Source organism: Mus caroli, unplaced genomic scaffold (assembly GCF_978045245.1).
Source record: "Mus caroli unplaced genomic scaffold, Mus_caroli_1 scaffold_2, whole genome shotgun sequence".
NCBI classification, from domain to species: Eukaryota; Metazoa; Chordata; class Mammalia; order Rodentia; family Muridae; genus Mus; species Mus caroli.
This window is the reverse complement of record NW_028227257.1, coordinates 151,246,362-151,262,957: the sequence shown is the minus strand read 5'-3', so window position 1 is coordinate 151,262,957 and position 16,596 is coordinate 151,246,362. Positions and strand designations below refer to the sequence as shown.

The window sequence follows — 16,596 nt, the reverse complement described above, 5'->3', positions numbered from 1 at the left end:
AACTAACTGTCTTTATTCCCAAGAAATGTTCTGCCTGGGACGTTCACCCCAGCTTCTGCTGGCTCTGGCTAACCCTGGGGATTGTGGCCTTTGGCTCACTGTGCTGCTGTCTGTACTGTGGCTCTCCCTTCGTTCACCCCAAAGCAGGCTCAGGTCTCCTTTGAGAAAAAGAACCCAACATTAGGCCATCAGATGTGTAGGTGGTTAACTCTAAATGCTATCATTCCTGTGTCTTCATGAGATGGCTCCCACCAGGGAAGAGTCAAAATCAAATTAAAGTTAAAAAGCTTCCCTAACACGTGATGATGTGGTGGTTATGTGGTACACGTTGAAGAAGGCAGCAAGAGAACTGCAGTGTCCTGTCCTGCTTCCCAGAGGATGCTGGGGGAAGCAGCTAGATTGACAGGGGAATAGGAGGACAAAAAACTAAGAGAACCTAAGGCTAGTATCAGGCATTCCCCCAGAGGCACCTATCTGCCAGACAGGCTGCAGGACTGGGCAGACCCCCTCCGGAGGGGAAGCCCCACCCCTCATTCCTATGAGGCCTTCACAGCATCCCCAAGCTTCTTGGCCAGCTCTGTTTATTCTCAGGGACAGGAGGGGTTTGCTTTCCTTCTTAATGACTGCTCTGTTGGTGGTGCAGAGTGCAGCTCTGACTGGCAGAAAGCTTAGCTCCTTCCCCGTGCTGTTGCTCTTGATAAGTGTCATTGGTAAAACACCTAAAGACCTTTGCTGTTACACCCACTTCAGTCAAGAATTACAATATTGGGCTGGAAAGATGGCTTAGCGGTTAGGAGCACCGACTGCTCTTCCAAAGGTCCTGAGTTCAAATCCCAGCAACCACTTGGTGGCTCACAACCATCCTAACAAGATCTGACATCATCTTCTGGAGTGTCTGAAGACAGCTACAGTGTACTTACATATTGTCTTAGTCAGGGTTTCTATTCCTGCACAAACATGATGACCAAGAAGCAAGTTGGGGAGAAAAGGGTTTATTCACCTTACACTTCCATGCTGCTGTTCATCACCAAAGGAAGTCAGGACTGGAACTCAAGCAGGTCAGAAAGCAGGAGCTGATGCAGAGGCCATGGAGGGATGTTCTTTACTGGCTTGCCTCCCCTGGCTTGATCAGCCTGCTCTCTTATAGAACCAAGACTACCAGCCCAGAGATGGTCCCACCCACAAGGGGCCTTTCCCCCTTGATCACTAATTGAGAAAATGCCTTACAGCTGGATCTCATGGAGGCATTTCCCCAACTGAAGCTCCTTTCTCTGTGATAACTCCAGCTGTGTCAAGTTGACACAAAACTAGCCAGTACACATATAATAAATAAATAAATCTTAAAAAAAAAAAAGAATTACAATATTGTGTTATTCTCTCTAAATTGTGCCCTTGTTTTCTAAGTATCTGCTTTAATAGTGATGGAGTGATTGTTTTTGCTCTCCTGTTACAGTGTACAAAGTTTGATGTGAGGACAGGAACTCTTTCTGGATTCCTCAAGAAGACTCATGTTTAGGGTCTGGGCGTGGTGGCACATACGGCCCAGCTCTCAGGAGGCAGAGGCAATCAGATTTCTATAAGGCCAATCTGGTCTACAGAGTCATTTCCAGGCTAGTCAGGGCCACATAATGAAACCCTATCTTTAAAAACCTTAATTAGTTTAAAAATAAAAAAAAGTTTATGGACTCTGTAAGAATTGTGGGTTTGGATTGCTTTTGTACTGTACTAAGGCTCTCCCAAATACCAAGGACTTGTATTTTGTGTGTTGTCCTCACGGTGTGAATGGAGGCTGCTGCTGTGTGTGCACATTCGTGAGCATTCACCACATGACAGGCCACTCGCCTCTGGTGGGTCTTTGAAATCCTCTCTACCTAGCCACGGCTGCCTCGATGAGGATGATAAAGCTAAGCAAGGATAAGAAAGGGCTATTAAACCACAGACAGCTCTCACAAGTGCCTGGCTTTCCTGGCCTGACACCCAAAATCCCTCAAACCTGTTGACGTGGGTCCATCAAAATGACTGTCAAACTCATTCAAAACAGGAAATACACAAAGCTCTCCCCTGTCGAATGGTTTGCAACTGAAATGAGGAAAGATGTTCCCAGGATGTGTAGAGGGATGTGACAGCTGAAGAAACTACTGGGATAGAATTTTTATGATATATTTGCGGGGTGGGGGAAGTGTGTGTGTGTGTACATATATATATGTGTGTGTATGTGTGTATATGTATGTGTATTATGTATGTACGTATGTATGTATGTATGTAGTGGGAACTGGTAAGATGCCTCCATGGATAATAGCACCCACCAGGCAATTATGAGGATCTGAGTTCAAATCCCAGCATCTACACAAAATCCAGTGTTCTGCGAGCAGTGATGGGAGGATCATGATGTAGGTTGCTCATTAATGTTCTTTTAAAACTTTCCTTCCATAGCTCAGCCCTCTCCTCCTGTTATAGCCGAGTATACCAGAGCCTCGCCAACCTTATCCGATGGTCTGACCAGGTGATGCTAGAGGGCGTGAACTCAGAAGATAAGGAGATGGTGACAACTGTGAAGGGCGTTATCAAAGCTGTCCTGGACGGAGTGAAGGTAAGAAGTGCAGGTTCCAGGCAGCCGACAGAAGCTAAAAACTTGATTTTAGACCATACACGGAATGACTGTCTTCCAAAAGCTGTGATATGGGCCAGCTCTAGTTCTGTCCAGTCACTACTTTACTCTAGAGACCACCAGCCCTTCCTGCATCTGGCATTAAGTCCTCTATGGGCCATATGTCCCAGGTGTGGCAGAGAACGTGTGCCAGCTTAATGCAATGGAGATGGTTTAGCAAGAGCCCCAGTCTATCAACCATCACCTTTGCATGGTCTGCAAACATGTAGGACTCCTGGTAGAAAGCACAGTGGAGTTGCTAAAGCTAAGTGTGCTTGATCTCTATGATGTGGTCAGTGTGTTTACTATCCAGGCCACTGCAGAAAGCCTCAGAGAAGATAAGGAGCCACAGTTGGAGGGGGAAGCAAAGACTACAGAGGGCCTGGAGTGGGACCCAGAAGCAGGCTAACTAAGAGTGTCAGTCCCAGTAGGGGAGAAACAAAGCTGAGTGGGGGTCCGAGAGATGATAGGGGCCTTGCAGCGGCAGCGGCAGCGGCAGGAGGCACTGTTCTAAGAGCCCTTATTAGGCTGGTGGAATGCTTTAAATCCCAATTCATCACTCTAAGTAGTTTGTGGGCTCAGACAATTACTACCTTAGTTCATCTTGATGATGCCCATGCACATGCTCAGAAGCATGGGTAACAGCAGGGCCCTGCATGGCAGCATTGCAGACATAGTCAGTGCAGGATGCTTTAGAACAATGCTGGAATACACGTAGCCCAAAGGCATTCATGGCTGTTCAGTATTATGTGGTGCTAAATGCATGCTTGATAGATGTGGCTTGGAAAAGCTGTGTCCCTTTTATTTACCCTCAATCCAAAATTATAACCACACTTGTCAGCCTAGGTCAGAAAACTTCCCTTCTCAGCCAGTCTATGAAGTTCCTGAAACATGCCTCTTGGTGTAGTGTTTTTTAGAAGCTCTGGAAAACAGAGCTAAGACCCTAAAGGGTTTTAATTACAGAGAGAAGGCCAAGGAGGCATTGCTTGGTGAGAGAAATCACTCCCAAATGGGCTGTTAGGGAAAGCCCCAGCACCTTTAAAGTAGAGGCTGTGTGCTGCTGCGTCTCCAGAGAACTTTGGGTTCACTGTGAGGAGATGTGACAACACTGCTCCCGTGCTGTCTTCTCACAGAGCCATCAGACTTTATACCATCAGTGTTAAGAGGCTGCAATCTCTGTAGAATTTGGGGTGCAGTTTATCCCCTCAGCTCTTCCTGCAGCTTCTCTCGCTGGGCAATGTGAGACAGGACCTTCCCAGGCTTTCTGGCCAAGTTCTGACTCTCCCACTCTTGCTGCTTTTGTACCGACTTCTGGAAATCAAAATTATTTTCCAGACCACATTGTTAGTGTTTCTTCTATCAAATTGATCTTGATGAAATATCGTAAGTTAAAACAGCTGAAACAAGGGGTCAGGTTTCCACAGAAGCCTCAGGACTCCAGAGCCCCCATGTTCCTTATGGACTCCTGAAGGCAGGGCTGCACTGGTTGGCAGAAGGAAGGCTTGAATGAAAAATTGCTGATTTCTCAATGTGACCCTGGGATGGGAGCACACACGCACGGCCTGTAGAAGTTGAACATGCCAGCACCTGAGAGCAAATAACTTCTTCACAGGTGTTTTTTTTTAATAGTTTAGGCAGAACAGGGTAAGGAGAAGGCTCAGCAATGTGGAAGGCAGAGCCAGGAGAGTCCTGAGGAGAAATAACAGAGACTGTGCCTTGGAGAGAACACTCTGAAAAGTTGTCCCCTGCCCTACACACACATGACTATGCAGGTGAGCAGACACATACACAAGCACACTAGCACACATACGATGCTTCCATGGTAAGGAGCTCTGTATTCTGTGGGTGCTATGACAGGAGTACTAACAGAGGTGAAGACAGGGGCACAGGTCTGGCCTTGGGGAGCTTCAGGTTACATAAAAGGATGCCACGTGCCAATGCAGGGACAGGAAGTCAGCTGGCATGTGTTACTAGAGGCTTCTTCTAGAGGGTGACAGTCAAGGAGTGAGATTGGTCAGCGTGGGCATTTGTGATTAGTATCTTAGAGCAATAATAGCAAACAATTCACGGGTGCTTTTCTACACTGCCCAACTTTATACTTGTAACAGCCCTGACTGAGGCAGACACCTTCTCTGATGGGCCAACCAAGGTTCAGTGGCAAGCTCATGATTCTCACACATGCCTGCTAGGCCTACGCACTTAGTCACCCTCTGCTGCCCCGTCCTAGGAGATCCAAAGGATCGTTCTCATTCACACTTCCTAACAAGGACACCTCAGAAGCCTGTGTCCTGGTGTGTGCTCCAGCCGCCCTCAGCTGGGAGAGCCAGCGTGTGCAAGCACAATGCTTTAGCTGGTTGTCTTCATCCCACTTGGAGGTACATTCCTTCAGAGTGACTCACCGCCCCTCAGGGAGCTCATTCAGTTGTTAAATGGAATTGTTTGGGGTGGGGTTGGGGGTAAGACTGAAAACTTGTCTGAAAGGCAGATGATTTTGGTATTGTTCCTACATGGAAACTGTCATCTGCCGTGTAAATCTTCACATAAATGCCATTTATGATCTGTATAAACGTGGACAAGTGACTCCTCTGAGATTCTTGTAAGTTCTTAAATACCCAGAGTGTGTGAGGAGAGGTAAGATTGTGTCTTTGGAGTACTGGCAAGGGTTGGGTGGCTAACAGGCAGGATGAGCACTGGTCACCTTGGCAACTTTCACCAGAGTAGCTCGGGGGAGAATTGTACTTCCCTCTAGGGCAGTTCACAAGTTTTGGGTCTTCTGTACTGTGCCAGATAAATGCCCACTTCTCCTCTGACCTCAGACATGTCAGGAGCAGGCCTCCAGCCACTCAGACAGACTAAAGTGTTATCATTTAAAATAATAATATGGGCTAGAGGCTAAGAAAATACTCCCTGCTCTCCTGGAGGTTCCATGTTCTGTTCTCTAGCATCTGTATTAGGTGGCTCACAGAGAACTCCATTTCTTGACCTCCATAGGCATCTGGACACACACACAGACACACAGAAAAAAAAAAAACTTGTAATGCTTCCTTCCACTGAAAGCCTTAGGGAATTCCACAGCTTTGTCACTTGACCGTCACCTCCAGAGCTGCGCTTGCATAGCAGGCTCAGAGGTTTTCTAAGGATAGCAGCCAGGCCAGAAAACAGAAGCTGTTTGTTTGTTTGTTTGTTTGTTTTTTGAGGCAGGGTTTCTCTGTGTAGCCCTGGCTGTCCTGGAACTCACTCTGTAGACCAGGCTAGCCTCAAACTCAGAAATCCTCCTGCCTCTGCCTCCTGAGTGCTGGGATTAAAGGTGTGCGTCACCACGCCCGGCTAAGCCAAAGCTTTTAACAATACAACTTTTGCAGCTGATGAAATGGCTCAGCAGCGAAGAGTGCTTGCCTCCAAACCTAACCTGATCTGACTGACCCTCAGTTCTCTCAGACTCAGACTGTCCTGTGACCTCCATGAGGGAACTATGGCACACACATCTGCATGCACACACAATCAACCCATCAATTATTGCAAAGATTTTTAGACATAAAACTTTGGAAGGTTAATCCCAGCACTTGGGAGGCAGAGGCAGGCGGATTTCTGAGTTTGAGGCCAGCCTGGTCTACAGAGTGAGTTCTAGGACAGCCAGGGCTACACAGAGAAACCCTATCTCGAAAAAACAAAAACAAAACAAAAAAAACTTTTGGAGGGATTGGGAGATGGCACAATTGTAAAGTGCTTGCCGCATAAACATGTAGACCATGTTTATGCACCAAGCACCCATGATAACAAAAACATAAATAGATTAATAAATTACTAGACATAGCCATATTAGCAAGGTCCCAGTGCAAGAGAAGTCCCTACCTCTGGCCTCCATATGTGACACAAAAATAAAGTATTCTTTCCCATATGTAAAGAAAGTTCACTGATAGACAAAGGCGAGTGTGAGGTTTCCTTGGGGACAGTTCTAACTCCCTTTTCTACTGTCTGTAACACAGATTCTATGCAGTGATGCACAGTAGCTGCTTCCTCTCCAGTTACCATGGCTACATTCAGACAAGGAAGAAGAGGTGCAAAGTTACCTTCTCCTTTGAAGGAGGCTTCTTAGAGCCCCTCCCAGAATTTCTCTTGCATTTTATTGGCCAGAGTTGCATCAGGGCTCACCAGTTCACCCCATGTCCACGCATGGCCAGTGCGATATCCTCTCCTCGTTCACTGGCTCCCCAGATTGCAGGGTGCAAATCCTAAGTGACACCTCCTTCCTGAACCCTCCACATGCCATGCTTGTCCTAAAAGGACAGGGACAAGTGTTCCATGCCTTGTCAGGCACACATCCTTTTGCACATTCCTTGTTTGGTGCTCTTATTATTTGAGCCAGCCCTACCTTGAGAGCGTTCTAGAAACAAGTCCCTGGCTGGTTTTGGCCTTCAGAATGTGGTTTACTATATTTTTAAAATATTTATTTATGTATGTATGTATTTTATATTTATAGGAGTACATTGTAGCTGTCTTCAGACACATCAGAAGAGGGCATCAGATCCCATTACAGATGGTTGTGAGCCACCATGTGGTTGCTGGGAATTGAACTCAGGACCTCTTAAACCACTAAGCCATCTTTCCAGCCTATGGTTTACTATTTTTAAAAAGTTTAGTTTACTTTTAAAATTCCAGGACCCAGATAGAGCCAGTGGGTAGCATCGTCTCTGTGGACAGCAGCAGGTGGGTGCCTCCTCAGCCTCCTCCTCCTCCTTGAAACTTTAGGGCTTTGGTTATTTACAGTTGTATTCGTATTTATGTGTGTGTGCCTACTTGTCTGTGTGTGGGCCACATGTGGGCAGTGCCCACAGAAGCCAGAGTAGTTATCAGATCCTCTGGAGTCAGAGCTAACAGGCAAGTTGTAAGCTGCCCTGCATGGGCGCTGGGAACCAAACCTGCATCCTCTACGAGACCAACCGGTGCTCTTAACTACTGATTATCTCTCCGGCCTCAGTTTGTTCATTTGAAGCTTTTAAAATTTATTTTAGAGTTATTACTCCTGAAAGTTGGCAGTGTAGAATTAGTCAAAGGCACCCTCATGATGCTATTTAGTGTGTCCCTCTGCCCCTTGGGTTCTTGTGAAGCTGGAGGCCAGAGCCCTCTCAGTTTGTTGGTGGAGAAAAGAAGCTTCTAGATTGCACTGTGCTTCCAAGAAAGCCGCCCTCTTGGTGCGGGCACTGTTGTTGTCGTGACTGCTGTGCCCAGAGTGTTCAGACTATGACATGGAAGATTTCTTCTGCCAGTTTCCATCAATAGCCAGAGTGAATCTGAAAGAGAAACTTCCCCTTGTAGCTGTTATACAAAGCTTGTCACTTCCTTATATATACTTTTCAAAATTAGGAGTACTTCCTAGCATCCTCTGCCCTGTGTTTCTAGTTTTAAATCGTTATGTAGCTCAGGCCAGGCAGTGGTGGCGCACACCTTTAATCCCAGCTCTCGGGAGGCAGAGGCAGGCGGATTTCTGAGTTTGAGGCCAGCCTGGTCTACAGAGTGAGTTCCAGGACAGCCAGGGCTACACAGAGAAACCCTGTCTCGAAAAACAAGTTATGCAGTTCCCTAGCTGGCTCTGCTTCCCAGCCATCCCGGCTACAGTAAAGCACCTGAAGTCCTCTGTCTTAGGATTGTGTGAGGAATGCCAGTTGTTGTTCTTCAACCAGTTGTTACCTGTCTCCATCTGTGCCGTGTGGGTCAAGTCTAATGCTGCTCGGCTGTGTGTGCCACTGAGAGCATCCCTCCACTTGCCGCTTCTCACTGCCACTTTAGATGTGGGCAGAGAAAGTCCCTTGTTGTCTCCATTAGAAGTCATTGTGGGGGCTGTGTGTGGTGGCAGAGGCAGGAGGATCTGAGTTGGAGGGCAGCCTGGTGGACATAGAAAGGTCTAGGACAGCCAGAACTACATAGAGAGACCTTGTCTCAAAAACACAAAGCAAAACAACAAAGTCACTCTGGGGCTGAACACTCCTGTGACCATGTCCTATAGCTCCTGTCACAGGAATCCACCCTAGTCTCCAAGGGCCAGTGTGTTCCTCACTTGTCAGACTAGACCTGACCCTCTTCCAAAATGTGTGAAGAACTAAAGGGTGGCACTGAGCCTTGATGTGTAACTGCAAACTTCCTGTGCCCTGGCACTGCACCCAGAGAATAGGGTAAGGGAGTGATAGTCCGGGTCTGGGCTGCAGCTATGGTACTCCCAGTGGAGTGGCCCCACTGTGTGAACCCAGGGAACACTATTCACCATGCTGTTCTTGGGGTTCTTTTTTTTTTTTAAGATTTATTTATTTTATGATATGTAAGTACACTGTAACTGTCTTCAGACACTCCAGAAGAGGGCGTCAGATCTCATTACAGATGGTAGTGAGCCACCATGTGGTTGCTGGGATTTGAACTCAGGGCCTTCGGAAGAGCAGTCAGTGCTCTTAACCTCTGAGCCATCTCTCCAGCCCGTCCTTGGGGTTCTTTGTGCCAGGACTGTCACAGCAGTGCCCCTCTGCCAGGCAGGTCTTTGTATCATTCCAGGAGAAAGTAGAAAGGAAGCCAGGACTAAGACATTCAAATTCGGAGCCATGTGTTGACTCATCGTGGTCAGTGTGAACACAGTGCGCATCGGAACAGAGGTTCTCATTCTCAGGAAAGTCTGCTCTAGATGTGCTCTGTGGCTTTTGAAAACTGATTTTCATTAGCTGTACGTTGGTCTTCTGTATAGTTGTTGGCAGAAGAATCCAGAACTCTTTTCTAACTGCCTTGTAACGTGAGACTGACAATTAATTTAAAAGACTGTCTTTGAGAAACCCTGTCTTTCAGAGATTTGGCTTTTCACAAGGTACTGGGCCCTGGCTTACTCACAGGTGGTGAGCACTCAGTGAGACCAGGCTATTGGAAGTGCCTAGCTAGAAGAGGTTTCTAGAGCCTTGTGTGTGATCGTTAAGACAAGTTGAGACCAAAGCCCTTCTGTTTGGGCAGGAAGGTTGGCAGAGAAAGAAAAGCTGCCGGCCCTTCTCCCAGCTGCACTGTCATAATGTGGTCCTGGAATGTCAGGGCACAATTGCAAGTGTGTGCTTGTCATCTCAGGATCCTATAGCTATCCATTGTTCATTAGCTGAGGTCACAGCTGCCATTCCAGGACAGCATCCCTGCTTGCTCCCACATCAGGAGGAACTGGAATTTGTTGTGTGTCAGCAGATACAAATGTGCAGACTTCTCTGCATTCCTTTATCCTGCTTGCTGGAGTAAGTTTGGCTTACCGTGGAGGCACTCATGATGCTGAGGCAGAAAGATTGAGAATTGAAGGCTTCCGAGTCACTTGGGTCTGACACTTTGATCCCAGCCAAGGCTTTCAAGGGACCTGCCTTTGCCACTCCTGCGGGCTCCTCCAGGTAGCGAGTGTGGGAGTGGCCTGCCTCCAGCTGCTTCCCTTGCCTCCCTCTGACACTTGTGCTCTGGACTGTGAAGCAAGTCGAAGGCCCCTTCCTGGGCTAGCCTCAGCCTCCCCAGGATCTTACTTCCACATGACTCCAAGAGCAGAATGGGGTGAGCCTGGATCTGGTTCTATGGACATCCCTCTCATGGTTTGGGGGTGGCAGTTTTCTTAGAATTAATTTGTGTCCATTTTCAAAATGTAGAAGATACAGTTAAATAAATAAATTACATTAAACACACACACACACAAAAGGGGGTTTGATCTTGTTTCCAAAATTTACAGTGTACCCCATCAAAGCAGGTAGGGCTTTTCTGCACCTAGTATGCCTGGTATTCCACCATCTTTCCATGATGTTACTATGGCCTGTGTTCCTGCTGTGACTTTATTCTTACTGACTTCAGAGTGGCCCCTTGATGGATCTGTCACATCTGCATACTTGGTACTCGTAGTGAGTATTTAATGGTGGGCTATGAACAGTCTCATTTTACCTGTCATCCTCACAGCTGAGCTTTTACATATATCCATGACATTTTCCTCAGACAGAATCCTCCTAACAGATACTTGAGGCTTTTGATGCATGCCAGTAAGTCATCCACTGGACCGTTACCTGCTGCCCATAGTGACACTCATTCTCACTGATCCTGTCCTGCCTCACCCTACCGCGTATCTGCAAGTTTTATTTTGTTGCCATCGAACTTGAGAAGCTCTCATGATCATAACACCCTTTGCATCTGCAAAACCCCTTGTTAATATTTCTTTGTGTATGTTTATCTTTTTTCATAGTTTTTATGTTGTCAAAAGAAGCTGCTTTGGGAAATGCTAGTTCTTTGCCCCTGGTCAGGGAGATGTGGTTAGGCTACGCAGCTCTGCATCCTCAGAGGTGCTGTGTGCTCTTCCCTCGTGCACACAGACCATCACCAGCAGCCACAGCAGAGAGCAGTGAGGAGACTGTGCGCAGCAATATACCAGAACACTGGTCAGCAGTGAAAAAGAGCCTACCTGGGCTCCCTGAGGCAAGTGGGGATGGCCAGGAAGAGAGTGGTTGTTGCCATGGGCAGCCAGAGAGTCGGGGGACTGCGCAGGTTCAGAATTTCTGTCTTAAAGTTGGTTGTGTTAAGGACCACAAATGTGCTCACTCACACTTAGAGTGGCTGAATTTCATGGTATGTGAATTCTACCTCTACGATTTTGAAAGGTGAAGCTGGAGTGATGGCTCATTCTGTAAAGCACACCTCACATAATCATGACCAGAGTTCAATTCCTACAATGCACAGAGAAAGCCAGGTATCGTGGCCATAATTGTAATCCCAGCACTAGGGAATCAAGAGACAGATGGATAGATCCCTAGAGCACTCTGGCCAGTTAGCCTCACCTCAGTGTACTCAGTGATCTTCAGGCGCTCGTAAGAGACTCTGTCCCAAAAAAGAAAGGGAGGACTCCTGAGAATGACACCCAAGGCCAACCTCTGATCTCCACCTGTCGTGTGAGCATACAGCCATAAGTATCGCACACACAGGAGGTCCATTTCTATGGCGTCCATGGGACAGCCACCATAATGCACAGCCCTTCAAGGGTACACACTGCAAGGCCCATGTATGGCCATCCTGGGGGCCCACAGCAATCTAGGCAGAAAGTACAGAGTGCTGGGATAGCAGAAGGGAAGAACAGGCGAGGGTGGGCTTCCCACCCCAAGCGGTGTTCATACTGTGGAGCATAGCGTTCACCTGGGAAAAATCATTAAAGTAGTCTAGAGTGGTAGTGCATGCCTTTAACCTCAACACTTCTACATAGAGAGACCCTGTTGCAAAAAAAAAAAAAAAGTCATGGAACGGGATAAAATGTGTCCCAGCTCAAACACCACACCCCTTATCTGCCCTCTTCTCTGCTATTTTCAGAGTACCATTTTTTATTTTCTTTCAAAGCCATTTCTCTGCTTTTAGAAGGTCACATAACCCTTACTCTAAGTCCATTGACAAGGCTCCCAGCCAGCCAGGCCACTGGGGCTCCAGTTCCTGCATTGACTAAGCCAGTGCACTTTGGGAAAACACTAAAAGCCAGAAGCCAAGTGGCTAAGTGCACCATTGTGCATAACATGACAGCTTTAAGGAGCCAGAAACGCCTGCCACCCTCCCCAGACTGCACAGGAATACAAGTTTGTAATGGTCTGTTCATCTAAACACCCAGACTTGCCGTTTCCCCTTTCAAAAGGAAGAACACAATGCAGTTGAAACTTTGCAGTATGCTGCTATGGTATTTTTAGAGGGAAAGAGGCATGTTAGGGACTGTGAAGATTACCCTGCGTAGGAAATGTGTGGACACAAATGTGGGTCTTAGAAGCCCTGCCTCTTGCTAAAGGTACAGTGGTGTCATCCCCTCCCCTTCTCCCTCACAGGAGCTAGTGAGGCTAACCATTGAGAAGCAGGGGCGGCCATCGCCAACAAGCCCAGTGAAGCCCAGTTCCCCAGCCAGCAAGCCTGATGGGTAAGTCTGAGCAGACTCTGGTCCCAGTGGGACTGAGCCCACATTTGACAAGAGGGAGCCAGGCAAACAGTGAGAGCATGAGAGGCTGTGGGCAGCCCTGGCCCCCTTTGCAGTGGTAAGTTCTGGTGAGTGTATTTCACTAAGCTTCAGAGAGCTGTCTTGCGCTTGACAAGCTCATCTGGACAAGAGTGTATGGAAGGAGGTGGGTCTCAGACCCCACTCCCACCCCAGTTAGGTTCTGCCCCAGGCAACGTCACTGCACCATAAACTCCCAAGGGCTTGGCTGAGAGGCTGGGGGAGACTTGGATTTTTCAGTAGTTGTTCAGCTAACAGGAAGCCAGCCCAGTGTTCCTCAGTAAACTGAGGGATGGCCTTGTGGACAGCCTTACTATTTTGCATTAGTTTCAAGGACTGGCCGGTGTTAAATATGTGTCACATTTTAGAGCAGCCTGGTAGCTGGTCAGTGATGAAACGCCATGGGAACCCCAAGACTGTGCATGGGGCTCCTCAGCCCCATCATTCCCTTAGCCCCACCCCACCCCCTCAGGAGCCACATCCACTCTGACTACGTGTGAGCCCTAGTTCTTTCCATTTCTCTAGCCAGCCTGAGCTCCCTCTGACAGACCGAGAAATGGAGATTCTGAATAAGACAAGTGTGTCACCATCTGCTGAACTGCTCCCAGACTCCACCAGTGAAGAGGTTGCACCCCCCAAGCCCCCTTTACCTGGCATCCGGGTGGTTGATAACAGGTAATTCTAAACTCTTTTGACCCTATTTATGACCTAATGTGGGGAGTGGGTGGTAGAATGAGCTGAAGGATAACTGTGTGCCTGGGCTTGGCACTGTTAAAAAGAATGTCTCTGAGAGTGGCCAGGCTCTGGCCCTGGGCCCTCTATCCAGTGAAACCAATCATGATTCACTATGGAAGGGAAAGAATCTGTTTTGGTTCTGGTCTTTGGGCATTGATAGAGTGATTGGCAAGAGGAGAACAGGAGGCAGTTAAAGTATGAAAATTAGGTGTGGAAAAAGAGCTTCATTCATGTCTAAAGCACGCTTGTTTGTGATGTACATTTGCCTGGATTTTCTCTCTTCTAGTCCACCAGCATTACCACCCAAGAAAAGGCAGTCTGCTCCATCCCCCACCCGGGTGGCTGTGGTAGCCCCAATGAGTCGGGCTACCAGTGGCTCCAGTTTGCCTGTTGGAATCAATAGGCAGGTAATGAAGTCCTGGTTCTGTTGGGCGACTAGAAATGGAGTTTTTTGAGGCTTGTGTCCGAGTGCTGAAAGTCACCTGGTAGTCTTTACTAAACCCACTATTACTCACATCTGGAGACTTGTGGGAGAGCAGACCATAGCCATCCCTCTTCCCCGCCCCCATGACATGGGCATCTCCCAAGGGCATCCCTGTTGAAACATTCTCACACTCCTCCCGGTTCCTTTCCTGTCAGATCCTGATCCTACACTGGCATCAGAAACGGCCTCGGAGCTAGGCAGGCTTTCCTCTGAGCTAGTGAGCATGTCAGTTGCTTGTCCCTGGTCTCTGCTGTCTTTCCAAGGATGACTGAAGTTCCTTTCCATTCCTCCCAAGGACTTTGATGTTGAATGTTACACCCAGAGGCGCCTGTCAGGAGGCAGCCGCTCCTGCGGTGGTGAGTCTCCTCGCCTGTCCCCCTGCAGCAGCACGGGCAAGCTCAGCCGCTCAGACGAGCAGCTGTCCTCCCTGGACAGGGATAGTGGGCAGTGCTCACGGAACACAAGCTGTGAAACGCTAGGTAAGCCATCACAGCCCTCCTTATCCCTGGGTGGGGTCCTTTGATTCTGGGACCAAGTCAACTGATACCCAGGCATTAGTTGGATGTCCTTAGTCAAATTCTTTAAAATCCAGCCTCAGTCTGCTCATCTACAAAATGAAGATGGTGTCTGCTGAGGAAGAGTCTGGACGTGTCTGTGTGTGTGTGTGTGTGTGTGTGTGTGTGTGTGTGTGTGTGTGTGTAATAACAGTGTAAAGTCACACAGCAGATCTGCTCATCTACAAAATGAAGATGGTGTCTGCTGAGGAAGAGTCTGGACGTGTCTGTCTGTGTGTGTGTGTGTGTGTGTGTGTGTGTGTGTGTGTGTGTGTGTAATAACAGTGTAGAGTCACACAGCAGATGCTCAGGCAGTTATCTCCTTACAGGCAGCCTGGCAGTGTTCAGCTAACTCATCCTGTGCACATATGGCTCTCTCTGAAGGAGGGAGCTCCTGAAGGTATTGACAGAGGTTGAAAGCATTGAGCAGCCTCCTATCCTTATCAGGCACCATTGACCAAGGTCAGCAGGACCATTTGCCAGGAGCTTGCTGGTACCAACCAACCTGGAAATTAGATCCTTTTCCCTTCTGAGAAGGTGTCCTAAGCACAAAGGAAAGACTGTCAACAGGCTCCTGTCCAAGGAGGCTAACCTACAAAGAATTAAGTGGCGATAAGATGGAGCCACTGTTAGGAGCCACTAGTGGGAACCAGATGACCGACCGAGGAGACATTGCTCTGACGGGGTAGCCTAGAGCTAGTGAAAATCACTTCCGTATGCTGGTGCATGGACAAACTCTGAGACCACAGGCAGACATGCTGTTTTCTTAGGCATAGTCAAAATGGATGGGAAAAGGTAGCACCTGCTTGTAAGCCCTGCCCTTGGGAGGCGGAGGCAGGGTTCGTGTGCTCCAGGCCAGCCTGGTCTACAGAGAATTTCAAGCCAGCCAGGACTACATAGTGAGGTCATGTTTCAAAAACAAACAAAAAATCGGGAATAAGGTTCTAGAGAAAAAAGAACTTTCAAGAAAATGCATCAAAATGTAAACTGTGATGGTCAGCTCTTGAGTTTTAATTTTCATGATCATTTGCCATCTTTTGTCTTGTACCTTTTATTTTTTAAGTAACCAGGTTGTAAAATGTAGGAAAATGCTAAGGCTATAGCTTGGTGGTAGAATACATGCACAAAGCCTTGGGTTCTATCTTAGAACTACCACCAAAAGAGAGAGAGAGAGAGAGTCAGAGTGTGTGTGTGTGTGTGTGTGTGTGTGTGTGTGTGTGTGTGTGAATCAAAGTACAAGGGCAGAGGCCAGTATAGCCATCTCGCCACCTCCAGATAAAGACTAGTTAATAGTTAAGGAGAAGCCCATTGGAGAGACCAAGCATAAAGCATGTCTTGTAGGAGGGAGATGGAGCGGAGCCTCTGGGTGATGCGTTAGCTGGATGATGCGACTCATGGGTGTGTCCTGTGTGCTTTGCAGATCACTACGACCCCGACTATGAATTCCTCCAGCAAGATCTCTCCAATGCAGACCAGACCCCTCCACAGGCAGCCTGTAGCCTCAGCCCTCTGCCAGAGTCCCTGGGGGAATCTGGGCCTCCGTTTCTTGGCCACCCTTTCCAGCTGCCTTTGGGCAGCTGTCTCCAGCAGGAGGGACAGCAGACAGACACTCCACCTGCCCTTCCTGAGAAGAAGCGTAGGAGCGCAGTCTCCCAGACCACGGACAGCTCTGGCTGCAGGGTGTCCTATGAGCGACACCCCTCACAGTATGACAACATCTCAGAGGGTGACCTGCAGAACCCAGTCCCAGTCCAGCCTGTGCCCTACCCACCCTTTGCTGCTGTCCTGCCCTTTCAGCAGGGGGCTTCGTCTGCCTCTGCTGAGTTTGTGGGTGATTTCAGTGTTCCTGAGTTGGCAGGTGACACAGAGAAGCCACCTCCTCTACCAGAGAAGAAGAACAAGCACAGTAAGTTCTCTGCGCTCTCTGTGAGCACACTGTGTGACCCTCAACAGTGCTGTATTCTGCTTAGCCCACATATGACACCAAAATCAAGCCCATGACCTCTTTCTTTCATATAGAGCAGGCTCCTAGGTGCACATGTGGTCATGTCCAGGGGCCCAATACTCTTATTACTCATGGCCCTCGAAAGTCTAATTATAATAGTTCACCTCTCCTCTGAAGTCGTTGAAGTCGCAGGTCTGATGCTCCTCTCTAAATGTAACCCATTTCCTGAACACA

The 16,596-nt window shown here is 48.1% G+C and overlaps 1 protein-coding gene across 6 annotated transcripts in view; it reads left to right on the top strand.

The window, feature by feature from the left end:
- The window catches only part of Rapgef1 (Rap guanine nucleotide exchange factor 1), a 119,074-nt gene that overhangs the window by 65,645 nt on the left and 36,833 nt on the right, over positions 1-16,596 (top strand). For all 6 annotated transcript variants that reach the window (XM_021181609.3, XM_029474628.2, XM_021181628.2 and 3 more), the window contains 6 exons: positions 2,434-2,590; positions 12,481-12,569; positions 13,170-13,319; positions 13,666-13,786; positions 14,159-14,342; positions 15,838-16,323. In XM_021181609.3, coding sequence (XP_021037268.1) covers positions 2,434-2,590; positions 12,481-12,569; positions 13,170-13,319; positions 13,666-13,786; positions 14,159-14,342; positions 15,838-16,323 — 1,187 coding nt within the window. The remainder of the gene's footprint in view (positions 1-2,433; positions 2,591-12,480; positions 12,570-13,169; positions 13,320-13,665; positions 13,787-14,158; positions 14,343-15,837; positions 16,324-16,596) is intronic.